Here is a 14366-nt window from a genome sequence, read left to right as displayed (position 1 = left end):
ACGAATATAATTACAGTGAAAATCCTTGTCAGACTTTCAGAAAATCATTTTCCAAACACCGGAAAACGGTTTCCCACTTCCTTGCATATTGCCTCAGAATCGGTTTTTTCATTAAAAATCTAAACGGGGTAAACCTCGAATTGATGAAAATTCACGACGACAAACTAACAAGCAGTCTGAAAAGGAAAAGTTTGGTTTGTTTTTCTCGAAATTTTATAAAAAACTGGTTTATGTACTAATTAAAAAGTTTTGGAAACATGAAAAATTTTGTGAACTGTGGTTTTTCATGTTACGGGAGCTACTATTTTCTTACAGAAGTGATTATCAGTATTTGTGAATTTTTAGGAGGATAGGTGTTTAACAAACTTTGAAAATTATTATTTTCTTTCAGGTCGGCAACCCTCTCATCTTTTCTCCATACGTTCTTGGACCCAATGTGTTATCAGCTGCTGTATTCAATGCATACGTATTCTCTCCATACGTCCTTTCTCCAAACGTAATCAATCCATACGTAATGTCTCCTTTGGTTCTCTCTCCTTTCGTTTTGTGTCCGGATGTTGTCTCTCCGACTGTTCTATCTGGTGTCGTTCTTTCTCCATCTGTTTTATCCCCATCTATTTTCACAGATTCTGCATTGGCAGCTAATATACTGTCACCTACATTCTTGTCTTAAAATGTTAAACCACTCGAACTGAAACATTAATACGTGTATAATATTGTTGATGTTAGTAATTTTTAGGTCACTTTATTTCTCAAAGTTATTAAATTTGATTATTTTTTTATTGAAAGAAGTTTTTGGTTTTTGGGATGACAATTGTCGTTTACAACCGCGTAGCTTAGTGGTGAAAAATGTTTCAATCACTAAAGTTGATTTCATTTTATGCTCAATATATTCAGAGTTTTCAGAAAAAGCAAACGATTCTGGAACATTATTTTGGACTTTTGATATTATAAATGAATTTCTTCATCATGCTAATAAACTTCTAAATACATTTGTTTGACAAAAAAATCAATAAACATATGAACAATATCAATTAAGCTTCAAGTACTTCCTGTTAAGCTTCAAGCACTCAATCGTCTCATCAAATATTGAAGCAAATAATAATTTCAATTCACTTATTATTAAATTTATTCATACAACAAAGCTTTGTGTTCAATAGATTCTTTGTTTTCAGAAATGCTATAAATTAATATAATTTATTAAAATTTAAAAAAAAAAATTAAAAATATTAAGATGGAATCAAAGAGATGGTGACTGGGAGCTAATATAGGCAGAATAAATAGTAAAAATGCGATTCAGAGATTTTAAATATTCAGTGTTCTTGTCTTCTGGAGCAAGAAGGCGCTCAATAGAGAATGATAGAAGTTGTGGAGTGATTGGTGGAGAAGGGAAGATTTCGAGGGTCTGGAGATAATCCAGCGTCAGTTGGAGGGTTCGCACGCGAGTCAGGTGTAAGCTGAAAATCGGAGAAAATGGATACTGGAAGGTTCAACTTCTTCAGAATTCCTGAATTAAATTCCACTTACTTTCTGCCTCCCGTGAGCCCTTTGGCAAAAATGAACTCCTCCAGAAGGTTGATGGATGCCTCTATCTTTTGTCTTCTGTATTGCTCTCGCTCCTTCTTCAATTCTCCTCGCTCTTGTCTCGACATCTTACACTCTACATTTTTTTTGAGGAATTTTTCTTCAAATTTCGGGAGCAAGTTTTCTCCGGTGATTGTGTGCACCACTTTGAAAAGGGTGAGCTCTTGGCTAAAATGAAAACAGGATTAGAACAATTTCCTTCAACAAGAGGTACATTATCATAGGTTAAATTAGGGTGAGTTGAGTCACCGAGTACATAGAATCTTGGAGTATACCGTATACCCAAACGATGGTAATGTGCATAAAAACTACATTTTTCTGCAATTCTTTAATTGCCGTCCTTAAATATCTCTCAAAATCCTATGTACCTATCCCCTTACAAACCCAATGTACCCTCGGACAACAAGACGACCAATGAAATGCCCCTAAATTTTAAGATCTTTCGAAATCCCCTCAATTAAAAACAATACTGAACGCTCACCTTGTCAATTCCCCTGGCAGTGCATATCCTTTCAGGACCAGCAACTCTTTCATTTTCTCAATGAGAGCTTTGCAGTCCGCCTGTCGTTTCCTTTCAACGGCTTGCTTGTAGCTGACGGTGTGAGCAACAACGGACATGATTTACCTGAAATAGTAGGTAGATGATAGAAGTAAGTGATATACTGTAGAGGAAATAAGAAAAATACGCTAGACTATTGACAGAAAACGATGCTGGTACCACATATGTATTTGGACCCCACAGAAGAAATTGGAAATACAAGTTTAGTTTTGATCTACAATACAAAAAATGGTGTGGCAGGTATGGAGGTTTTTTCCTGGTCCACACAGGAATCTCAAACATCGAATTAATATTTTGTAACTCATCTCACCTTAAATTTCTACAAAATTTTATTCTAAACACCGAACTAGCAGAGAATTTCTTACAGGATTCTGTTACAGTATTCAAGAAACCGTGAATCCTGTAAATAAACGTAACTCTAACATTGATTCAATGTATCTTGTTTCTTGTAAAAGATAACAATAAATGCTCAACTGACAAAATAATTTTGATATTGTGATGAACATTTCATCGACTTTCAACTTTTCATATCTTTTACAAAAACCATAAAAAATTGGTCAGTTAAAGTTATAAGGTTCACAGTTTCTCCAATTTTGTTTATTCTCGCCCAAGGAAATGTCCAAATTGGAAAGAAAACGGCGGATCATCAGGAATTAGCATAGTTAAAGTTACACTGATATCTAGGGGTTGTAGAAAAGGTAAAGAAGTGTATCAAGGAACAGACACAAGTTAAAATGAGGTAAACCAATATGATCTAGACCTAGAACATGTTGACCACTAGATCCACGTGTTTTCTGAAATTCCCATGGTGGCACTTGTACCCCATGCTCCGCCCCAGCCCATCATAATATCCATGACAGATTCATGAGAACCTGCGTCCCCAGCACCGTGCATAGGAAAAAGAAGAAAGGGGAGACCACCTGAAACATCCCTTCTTTGAGGGGAACAGTGCACTTTCCCATTCCCTATGTGAAGACAGTGGACTCAACATTAGGAGAACTATGGGGGAGCATGGGAAACTAAACTGTATTCACTCAAAGAACTAGTTGATGAATATTTAGAAACATCAGAATCGAAATTTATGAAAAGCAGGAAACTGTTTTAATTTTTTTTCGAAAATGTTTTCTGGGTAATCGCCAAGGACCTTAGAAACGGGCCCGTGGTCGACCGCGGCCCAGGTTTTCGTTGACCAAATCCTCCTTTCTTTCGGAAATAAGCTCAGTTAACCAGGATCTTCTAGGATTTCTAGGACGCCAAGGCCTTACCCATCCCAGAATAACTCTAATCAAAAACCGCAGACACGTTTCCAATAGCCTTGGTAATCGCTATCAGAGAGACGAATGTATCCAAGTCACGGTTTCTGATCTAATTTTCAGAAATCATAAATATTTCGGTTTCAGCTTTGTTGTGTAACATTATAATATTGTAAATGTTTTCATTGCAATCAACCTCGAAATATGACTACAATTAAAAATAAGAGAAAGTCAATCATGTGCAGTTTGAATATTGATGAACGTTTTCGACTTGAGTAGCTCGATCAGGTCTCCATCACACACGCACTCGAAACGATCAAGAATTGTCCATTCGCCGCCTAAAAATTTGGGCTCCGCGTCACTTCGAAACCGCGACGTTTCGAAACCAGTCGTTTCGAAACCGCGACACTTCGAAACCAGTCATTTCGAAACTGCGAAATTTGCACGCTGCAATTTTTTTCTTCAATTTTAAGGCTGAAAATTTCCAATTTTTAATTTCATTTTCACGTGACCGTGTTTTTTTTCGGTGTCGAAATGACCGGTTTCGAAATGACAGGTTTCGAAATGACAGGTTTCGAAGTGTTGCGGTTTCGAAGTGACGCGGAGCCAAAATTTGAAGTCTAGCAGATTTTGTGAACATCACCAACATTTTTTCGTTTACAGATTTTTTTCTGTTTTTGAAACAACTGAAAACCTTTCGAGAATAAAACACTACAGTTATTTTAAGTTACTGAAATTTTCAGAAAAATCCAGCAGGGATCGTAGGGTGAGGCAAATGCCTATAACCGCAGTATTTCTACCAAAACTATGAAAAAACGTACGAAATTTTTTGACATACTTGGCCATCATTTTGTATGCCAACTTCAAGAAGACATTGCTTCCAGCATCTGCTTCTTTGAATGGACGTGCACCGGGATCCTCAGTAGTTGGTCTAGAAGTCGTGGTGTAGGTTGTTGGGGGTATTGTATAAGTGTCAAAGATTAGAGTGGCAAGCCACTGTTTCAGATATTGGATCTGAAAACCTGAAACCTCCCTCCTTTAAGGGAAACATTGTACTTTCCCATTCTCTATGTGAAGACAGTGGACTCAACATTATGAGAACTATTAGGGAGCATGAGAAACTGGCTTGTTTAACGACCTAAAAACATTTACAAACATCGGAATAGAAATTTATGAGAAATTTGAAACGGTTATAATTTTTTCCGAAAATTTCTGATTGGTAATCCCCAAGGACCTCGGAAACAGGCCTGTCGTGGACCGCAGGGCCGTAGGTAGGTTGTTGTGTTCCAAACTGTCGATTCCTTCCGAAATAAGCTCAGAGAACCAGAATCTACTAGGGCCGGTAGGCCGCTGAATACTACATATCCCAGAAGTACTCTGATGAAAAAATGACCGCTGATCTGTTTCCAATAGCGTTGGTAATCGCTATCAGAGGCTTGACCATATTCAAGCCACTGAACTATAACATAAATTTCAAAGAGCTGAACTTTCCAGTTTCACCAAAGTTGTAAATTTTCAATTAGAAATTTATTTTGTTGGATCCTCTAGTTGAATGAAAATGAGAAAATAACAAAAAGTCAATCATGTGCAATTTGAATATTGATGAACGTTTTCGACTTGAGTAGCTCGATGAGGTCTCCATCACACACGCACTCGAAACGATCAAGAATTGTCCATTCGCCGCCTGAAAATTGAAAATTTAGCAGATTTTGTGAACATCATCAGTATCACCAACATTTTTTGATTACAGATTTTTTCTGTTTTTGAAGCAACTGAAAATCTTGCGAGAATAAAACACTACAGTTATTTTAAGTTACTGAAATTTTCAGAAAAATCCAACAAGGATCGTAGGGCGAGGCAAATGCCTATAACTGTAGCATGTCTACCAAAACCATTATTCAAAAAACCTACGAAATTTCTTGAAATACTTGGCCATCATTTTGTATGCCAACTTCAAGAAGACATTGTTTCCAGCAGCTGCTTCCTCGAATGGAAGTGCAACTGGATCCTCAGTAGTTGTTGGTCTAGAAGTCGTGGTGGTAGTGGTTGGAGGTACTGTATGAGTGTCCAAGGTTAAAGTGGCAAGCCATTGTTTGAGGTATTGGATCTGAAAATTTCATCATTTTTATTGTATCTAGTGAGCTAGCTTTTTTTAAGTTCAATTATTTTTATGTATTCGATGAACAGAATTGATTATCAGCAACATTTTGTCAACTAACTATCTTTAGGTTTCGAAACGGTTATTTTTGGGTTTAATGACCAAATTTTGAGGTGACAGCACTAGAATGACTAGAATGGTAAGAGAAACGTTTGTGGCGAAAACTCCAGAACAAAAACTACCGAAACCTACAAAATCTGAGGCAATAACCACAAAAAAACGGCAGAAGCTATTTGCCAGAATCATGAAACTGTAATAGTTCTCAACAACTGTACAAATCCCTTTGAAAATTAAGTCAGATTCTTGTAAATGTAACAACAGCCTGTCTCAAAATAATAGTACTGTTTCTCTGCTCTCATTTATGACTATTTCAGAATTTAACTCGTTTAAAAAGATGAATGTACAAACTATTACCTTGCTCTGTAAATTAGTCGTTAACGTTGGTTGCTCTCTTTGAAATGATTTCCAAATTGGACGGTTTGCATTTATAGGAATCCCACTGGTTAGGGAAGACATCAAATGTTTTGTTTGATCCTTTTCGAGGCATCGACAGCTGTACATTTTCACGTCTTCTGAAAAATGTTTAGTCAGAAAACGTGAACATACTTGAAAATATCATTAATTAAAGTTAAGAAATATTTGGAGCTAGTGAAACCTGAAAAAATTTTTCTTGGTTTTCTGGAAATTGATCTTGAGGATGTAATATAGATGCCGCTACCGGTTGAGTTCGCGGTCGCATTCAGCGTATGAAGTATACAAATGGGGTACGGTAGACATGCAAACTGGTGAACGATGCAAACAACGATCACTGTACATACACTTTAACGCAAAAATGAATATTTTAAGGTACGAAGCGAGGGGTATAAAATCTGCAAACCGGGGGCTGCCAAAATCCTGGAAAGGACTGTCGAATTTTTTTACCCCGAACTGTAGCTTTTGTACCACCAAATCGCTACGACAGCTCCAAAATTAAGCATGCAAGCAATTTTTTAATGTCTTCCTAACTTGAACAAACTGAGAGGAACAGAAAAAAAACGTCACAAAAATTTCACAGTTTTTTGAAACATTTTTTTTTTGATAAGAAAGGTTTCAACTTTGCGAATCGTACATCTTGCCCAGAAATCCCGTATTTGGAAACATTGAAACAGAAAAAACGAACACTTTAAAGTCGCAAGAATCAGTTTCATGTGTTTGTTATAGATGACGGGATTTTCAAATAATTTATAGCTAAATAACTTCGAAGGTTACAATTCGCACAGTCGCAATCAGTGAGATCATATCACAAAAGTTAGATCCCATGAGCTTTGTGGGTCTTAAAGCTCCATAGATTTCAACTGAGCGAATCGTAAATTCCGAAGATCTGTTACAGTTTACTGTGTTCTGTGCCCAGAAATTCGATATGTGGGAACATTAAAACAGGAAAAAAACGAATAGTTTAAAGTCGCAAGAATTTCTGTTTCGACTATTTTTTAATGATAGCCAGTTTTTAAAAAATTGATGACTATCGGATTTGGGACATAACACTCTCACTATCAGAATTCCCAAACTGCTTACCATAGAAAATTTGTCCACTTGAAGATTGTAGGTTACTGTAGAAGATAGCAAGTATTAGAAGACAGCTCACCGAGTTCATCTTTATCTCTTTTCGAAATGACTGACTGATTTATTTACTCTTCTTGGTTATGGTCCTTCTCATGGTTCCACCCATTATGCAAAACCTTGAGTAAACAAAACAACGGATTGCGTGATAATTCAATGCTCGACTTTATTCAGATGGCTCGTTTTGAATTTTAATTAGGTGAGTAGAGGGAAGGGTTTAGGTTAAACAAATTCTGGGAATTTAGTACTCCATACTAGGAAGGAAAATTGAAATAGTCAAAAGACTAAAAATAAATCAAACAATTGCAGCAGTAATAATATTTTTGAGTTTGTAGAAAAAAAAATGAAAAATAAGAGAAAATGAGATTCATTGGTGAATTCGTATTATGAAAGAATATAATCTGGTGTGTGGTAAGCAGAGGTAGAGAGGGATGTACAGATAAACGGAGAAGGCAAGACTACTGGAATTAGTTTGAAAACATATTAATTTAAAGGCAAGAACACGAGCCGATGAGCATCTTTGAGTAGTTGCGGATTACTGTACGTCCTTTTTCGTCTCTGAAAAAATTGGAAATAGAAATTTTTAACTGTTTCGGGAACTTAGTGTCTTATTTGTTGATTTTATGCGTCTGATAGTTGCTTTCTAACTTCAAAAAATTCAATATCGAAGGTAAAAAGAACACATTTTCATTAAAGTGTGTAATTTTTTAAATCTAAAAAAAAAGATAAAACCGAAATAGAAAAAATGAATGTTTCATTTTTCTGAGAAAAAAATTATGAATTGAAAAATTGATGTACTTATCTTATCGCATATTCAACAAATAATTTTAATTAAATATGGAGAAAATCGTTCAAAAGAGGTTCCGAAAATCCTAGTCCATCGCAACACGGCCACAATGTTTTTGGAGCCTATTTAACTTTTTTTTTCATTTTTCGCTGTTCCTTCTATTTTTCAATTACACTTTGCCAATTTGATAAACAATAAGATTGGCCAATCTTCAGAAAATTTAGGTGAAAAATGTAGAATGTGTTTTTGAAGAATGGTGATGCATGGCCGGGGACTAGGAAATCCTTTTCTCTTATGAACAATTTCTGAGCGCCACTTGTATTTTCGATAGCGTTTTCCGGGAAATCCAAAATTTTTGGTTGAAAAAAAGAGATACCGATGATGGCACTTGGTTTTTTTTCCTCTCAAGCTGCATATCTCGCTTGGGCTAAATTTTACAAAACAGTTGGCAAATACAACATTGAAGCTCTATTTTTGTTTAGTATATTTAAAAATTTTCAGTCTCATTGAACAAAATCTACTATATTTTTTGGACATTCAAATATGGCCTTTCGCTACTAAAAATAGCTATAATCAGTTGACCGGTACTGTAGATTCCAAACCAAAAAGAAACACTTTTTTCTGTTTCAATCAGCTGTTTTTAACAAACTGCTTTTTTGAAGTTTGTTTTTTTTTGTTCTTAATTCCCTTACCTATACAAAAAGTTGAGCGATTTCAAATTAGTCGGTGCACAACACACTGGCTCCGCGGCGAACAGTGATTGGAGCATAGCGTGATTCGATGCCTTTCCACTTGCCAACATTGGTTTCGCACATTTTCCTTTGCAGAACGACGTTTCGATTGTTCTGGGTTCCATCACGAATTTATCCCATCCGAAGTGTTTGAGACTGACCAAAGTTCCCTCTTTGTGACAACGCTGCAAAAAATATTTTGATGAAAACATTGTTGGAGAGAGTGAGAAGTAATTTCGGATGGAGTGATTTATGGGATGTACGGAGAGGAAGCGACGGAAGAGACAAGGGATGAGAAAAGGGTTATTTTATGAGGTGTTGTTGTCGATGGAAAGGATTGTGTACGGTAGCCAAGGCAGATTTTCAAATAAATTTTCAGTTTCATAAAACTCTCATGTCACATAAAGGTTCTCTTCAGTAATCTGCTTCATGATCATTCATGACGATGAAATTTGTCATTTTGAACAGTTTTTCTGATATAGGAAAAGACAAAATTATATTTATGACAATTATTTTGTGATTTTTCGAACAAAAAATTCGGGGATACAATAAGGTTTAAGTGATTCAGGGGTACAAAGTCCATGATTCGCAGGGACAGAATTTTCCAGCAAGTTTTATTTTTTGTACTTCTGGATTGAAATTCCTCTCTAAGTCTCTAAATGCTTCGCAGCTTTGTTTAGATAAGAATTTCAACTCACAATCAGTGGTACGGAAAATAAAATTTACCCAGCACGCTCTCCCACAGAACAATTCCGAACTGCAAGTTAATTTTTGATCTACAGAAGAAAAGTTTGGCGCGATCACAATTGCAGGTCTAAAACCATAATTTCAGAATTTTTTATCTGATTTTGTGGAGTTCCAAGATGATTCAAATGATTCTTAAAAAATTAATTAGTGGTTATAGATTCATGTATGGTCGTTTTCCGGAAGAAAAAAATGTCAAAAATGGTCATTTTGAAAGTTTTTTACAGAAAAAATCTATCTCCTCTTTCAGTTTTTGACATTTCTAGGAGTTCTATAGCTCAAAAAAACCGCAATTATTCTCTCTACATTTTCTATGGATGAATTTTTAATTTGTCTGATAAAACTTTTTTTATAATTCAAAAACCTCATGAAATTGCACAAAATAGCATTTGCGTTGTTTTTTGATTATAAAACAGTTTTATCAGACGAATTAAAAATTCGTCCATAGAAAATGTAGAGAAAATAACTGCGATTTTTTTGAGCTATAGAACTCCTAGAAATGTCAAAAACTGAAAGAGGAGATAGATTTTTTCTGTAAAAAACTTTCAAAATGACCATTTTTGACATTTTTTCGTCCGGAAAACGACCATACATGAATCTATAACCACTAATTAATTTATTAAGAATTATTTGAATCATCTTGGAACACCACAAAATCAGATAAAAATTCTGAAATTATGGTTTTTGACCTGCAATTGTGATCGTCCCAAACTTTTCTTCTGTAGATCAAAAATTAATTTGCAGTTCGGAATTGTTCTGTGGGAGAGCGTGCCCAGGCATTTTTTACCCGCTAATCACTAATTTTGTACCCCTAAATCAGTTGTACCCAGTTGTACCCTCGAATCGTTGTACCTTCAAAATTTTTGGGCGATTTTTTCACCTAGAAAACGTTCTCCTTGGAAGAATGTCGTTATTTTTTTTCTCAAAGAATCACCTGAAAAAAGGGGAAATGGTACAAATATTGAAATTCAATAAATAATAGGACTAAAAGTTTGAAAATCAAAAAATTAAAAAAAAATCAAGATTTCGAACATTTTCGAATTTATGCCTAACAAACTTAAAGGACCATTTCTGTCGTAATATCAAACTTTTTCTGTTTCATTGAAATCAAAAAATTGAAGCAGTAAAGTTTTGTATCAATTCACCCAATCATTTCCGAAAACCTTACAGCTAATGAAATTTCAAAAAAAATATCCAACTGAATAATTTCTTATCAGTTTCGAAAATTATAATTTTCATTATTCTGGTACTAAAAATCAGAGTTGTAGAAGAGAAAAGCTTGAGGCCGTGGCCGAGGGTCCCACAGCGACAAACACCGTAGTCTAAACGTTTTTTAGACTAAAACTATTATAATTTTCCGTATTAATTTTTTCACTTTCTAAAACTGTTTTTTCCGACTTGTTTGGTAGGAAATTAACAGAAATATCGACGAAATACAGTGAAAAACAAAATGTAATTCAGGTTAAGGTAGGCGTTTACCAGAGTAATCACCAAACTCGAAATTGCATTTTACAAAAATATCAGAAGTTATGACCCCCTTGAAACAGCAACGTTTGAAATTCGATTGCCGATGTCGTTGTGGGACCGTCAGCCGCGGTCACCGGTGTTTCTCTTTCACAGCCCCGATATTTTGTACCAGAACAGTAGCACTTGACGTTCGAAAATCAAAAAATCTCTAGATTTCAATTTTTTGAATTCATACTAAACTGTGTAAACTCTAAAGCCTGAAAGCTATTGTCGAATCAAAAAACTGGCACCTGAGAATTTGAAAATCGTCGCTTTTTTTTATCTACGAAAAAAAAAAGGAAAATCGTAATATTTCAGACTTTCGGCACGTTCGAGCTACTTGAGGCTCGATTTTTCGTTGAAAAACAGGTTCTAGAGATGCCAGCTTTTTCATACCAAGAAATCTAAATTTCGTCAAGAAAATCCCACTAAATTCACAGAAATAAATTTTTTTGTACTGTAGTGATTTTGAGGCAAAGCCTCAAAAATCGAAACGGAATCCGCATGCGAAAACTTCCAGGTCCTAGTCTTTTTTTAATTCGGCATTAGTAGTAACCATCGGAATATCAAAACGTTTTCTGTTTTATTAAAATCTAAAAATTGAAGCAGTAAAATTGTGTTGCAATGTAGGAAATTTTTATTCAAACTCACATTCTTATTCTGTAGCAACACAACTCTCACATCATTTGCCAACTCTTCATTCGCTTTTCTTTCTCTTTCCTCTCTAGAAGTTTCCTCTCCGAATCCTTGCCAAACATCTTCAGATGACATCTCCTCCGACAAACTGTTCTTTTTTCCACTCTTTCTTCTCATTGGCTCTCGTTCGTCGTTATCCAAAGGAATGGAATTATAGGTGTAGTATTCTCTCAAATCCTCATTTCCCAAATCTCTTCTCTTTCTTTTCGTTTGCTCAGTTTGTTGAATGACTTGTTTCGTGTCCAAAGTATGATTGACTTTTGAATAGATCACGAGGAATGGAGTGCTCTTTCTGATCATTTCAGAGTATGGTCTCATTTTGGAATGTTCTCGAGTGATACGGAAAACCGCTTGCTTTGCGTCCAAATGATACGAATCGAATACAGATTTTGTCGCATCCCAAATCACTTTGTATTCTTCATCTCCACTTGTTCGAATCTTCTTCAACGTTTGTTGCCTACAGTACTCATTCACACAAATCGATTTCGCACGAATCTGACGAGAACGTCTGCTGGAGAAGGCGTCACGTCGTCTGAGATAGAAATGAAGTTCAGCTCTCATTATGGATTCGTGAGCGTCGAATCCATCGACATCAAAAACTAGGACTTCTTGTCCTTCGAATTTTCCGACAGCAGGCTCAATCGCGCGGACCAAATTACCATCTTCGTTGAAATCTTCGTCAATGAAAATCTGGAAAATAGAAAAAATTTTGAAGGTTTCCTCTGGTGATGTCCTGGGGGAATTGAACTTGTGGGCAAAGCCTTGGAGGTGCCGCGCCACTACCGGCTGAGGTTGCATTTTTGAAACGAGAAGCAAACTGCGACCACGTAGCTCCACTGAGTACACCGTCACGCAAAAATGCCTATTCTCTTTTCAACCGGTAATTCAACAGATACAAAATAACCAAGTGCTCACCTGATAAAGATTCTTCATGTGCTCGGTGAGAGCATGAGACGAACGATGGAATGTGGTGATGTCTGGAAAATGTTTGTTTCAAATGTTTTCTGTTTCATAGTCATCATGAACTCTTGTTTCAGTGTTCAGTGATGATAAGCTTATAAAAACATACATTTACTAGGTTGAACGAGAAAAAGTCCGTCTCTCAAGGCAAGACCGAATATCCGACAAAAGTGATAAAATTTTTGAACATTTCCGTTTCACACTTATTATCTCAATGAGCTAAACTAAAATCTCAAGTGCTTTGAGTGGTACATTATTTTTACAACACCTTGAATCAAAATATAGAAGAAAAAATTGAGAACACAAGAAATTTAAGATACCTTAAACCCTGTTATAGACAAATCGCTTAGCTTTTAACTTTGAGCTAATTGTTCTCAGTTCTCATCAAAGATATCAAAAAATGGTCAACTGATAAATTGTTCATCATAATATCAGAAGTGTTTCGTCAGTTTCCCCTTTTTTGAAACCTCGCATGGGAAGCAAGAAAAATTAGCTCAATCGTGGCAGTGTTGAGCTCTTACGTTACAGGTTTACGGTACATATTTCACAGCTCAGAAAAGTTTCAATGACTCATAGAGCAAAAAGAAACACAAGTTTTTATGTTTCATGTTTACCAGTTCAGTTTTTTATCATAAAAGTTTTCAGTCAAAGGTAAAATACCAGTACTGTTTCTGTTTCATTTCTAAAAGTGTTTAAAAATCTGTAAGCCGGAGCTCTTGTCGATTTACGAGCCGAGCTTGTATCCAGTTGAGCATAACGGGCCGGGCCGGGCTTTTTTCAAAATTTTCAGGGCCCGGGCTTTCAGAAAAAAAATTTCTTGACTTTTCAAAAAAAGTTTTTGGGTCAATAGAAAAAATGGTCAATTTTTCTATCAAGGAAAACTTTTAAAGATAAGAGTGTTCATTAAAAAATTTTCACAAAAAATGTGCAAAAATTTTCAAATTTGAAGAACAATTTGAAATTTCTGTTCTCTACAATACTTTTGAGATTCTTTGTAAGTTTCATAAATTAGACGAGTTCAAGAATTTGGAAAAAAGGATTGTTGATTTACAAAAATAATGTTTTAAAAGTAATGCACAACCGTCCACTAAATGTTTCATTTTGTTCTGAGATAGAGAAATTGAAACAGTAAAATTTCAAATTTCTCATTTCACTGGGATACAAATTAGTGTGACTGATAACAGGGAACTAATTGAACTATCTTATTGAACTATAATTTGTCTAAATGAATCAGTAATCATACCATAACTCATTAAAGCATATTGAAACATGCAAAAAAACAAAAAGTTCCAAACTCACTCGGATCCGAACTCTTGAAATGGAGAAGATCTCTGATTGTCTCATTGATCAAATCAATGTCCACTCGGGCGGCACCGACTATTGCAAATAATGCAAAAATCGAGACGATTGGGAGTCGTCTCATCCTGGAAATTGGAAAAATTGAGAGGAAATGAATGGGAGCAGTCAGGACAAAATAGAAAAACAGTTTGAGCTTAATTATCAAAAATTCCTATAAGAGATATCAAGAACATGTTAACTGGTAAAATGTTTTGCCTTATTATCTCCAACATTTTATCAGTTTACCACTTTTTGATATCTCTTACAGGGATTAAGATAACAGAGCTCAAGTATAGGGTATTGTTCTATTTACGGTATAAGGAAGATAGAAAGAAAAGTAGAAGGTTTTGTGTAAAGATGGATCCTGTCCGGGCCTGGGCATGAGTAGACCAAAAAAAGAAGAAAATGCGAAAAAAGTTCACATTCCCATATACGGAAAGGGTGACAAGAA

General features: G+C 35.5%; 4 protein-coding genes across 4 annotated transcripts in view; 1 reads left to right on the top strand and 3 right to left on the bottom strand.

Moving 5' to 3' along the window:
- The window catches only part of Cbr-mltn-12, a gene marked incomplete at both ends in the record, with an annotated part of 10979 nt that extends 10306 nt beyond the window's left edge, over nucleotides 1-673 (top strand). Inside the window, one exon of the mRNA XM_045235220.1 lies at nucleotides 392-673. Coding sequence (XP_045097371.1) covers nucleotides 392-673 — 282 coding nt within the window. The remainder of the gene's footprint in view (nucleotides 1-391) is intronic.
- Nucleotides 674-1240: 567 nt separating this feature from the next.
- On the bottom strand, nucleotides 1241-2202 carry CBG21739 (the record flags this gene model as incomplete). Its single annotated transcript, XM_002632933.1, has 3 exons — nucleotides 1241-1457; nucleotides 1528-1752; nucleotides 2066-2202. 3 exons carry the CDS (start codon nucleotides 2200-2202, stop codon nucleotides 1241-1243), a joined length of 579 nt encoding a protein of 192 aa, XP_002632979.1.
- A 2771-nt stretch (nucleotides 2203-4973) lies between these two features.
- Nucleotides 4974-6115, bottom strand: CBG21740 (the record flags this gene model as incomplete). Its single annotated transcript, XM_002632934.1, has 3 exons — nucleotides 4974-5080; nucleotides 5308-5503; nucleotides 5969-6115. 3 exons carry the CDS (start codon nucleotides 6113-6115, stop codon nucleotides 4974-4976), a joined length of 450 nt encoding a protein of 149 aa, XP_002632980.1.
- A 1526-nt stretch (nucleotides 6116-7641) lies between these two features.
- Cbr-unc-129 lies at nucleotides 7642-14000 on the bottom strand (the record flags this gene model as incomplete). The annotated part of the gene is made up of 5 exons (XM_002632935.1): nucleotides 7642-7711; nucleotides 8633-8856; nucleotides 11573-12307; nucleotides 12533-12594; nucleotides 13877-14000. 5 exons carry the CDS (start codon nucleotides 13998-14000, stop codon nucleotides 7642-7644), a joined length of 1215 nt encoding a protein of 404 aa, XP_002632981.1.
- Between the last annotated feature and the right edge of the window lie 366 nt (nucleotides 14001-14366).

The sequence above is a fragment of the Caenorhabditis briggsae genome (assembly GCF_000004555.2).
Source record: "Caenorhabditis briggsae complete genome, chrIV, whole genome shotgun sequence".
In the NCBI taxonomy this organism is placed as follows: domain Eukaryota; kingdom Metazoa; phylum Nematoda; class Chromadorea; order Rhabditida; family Rhabditidae; genus Caenorhabditis; species Caenorhabditis briggsae.
This window is presented reverse-complemented; position numbering and strand designations above follow the sequence as displayed.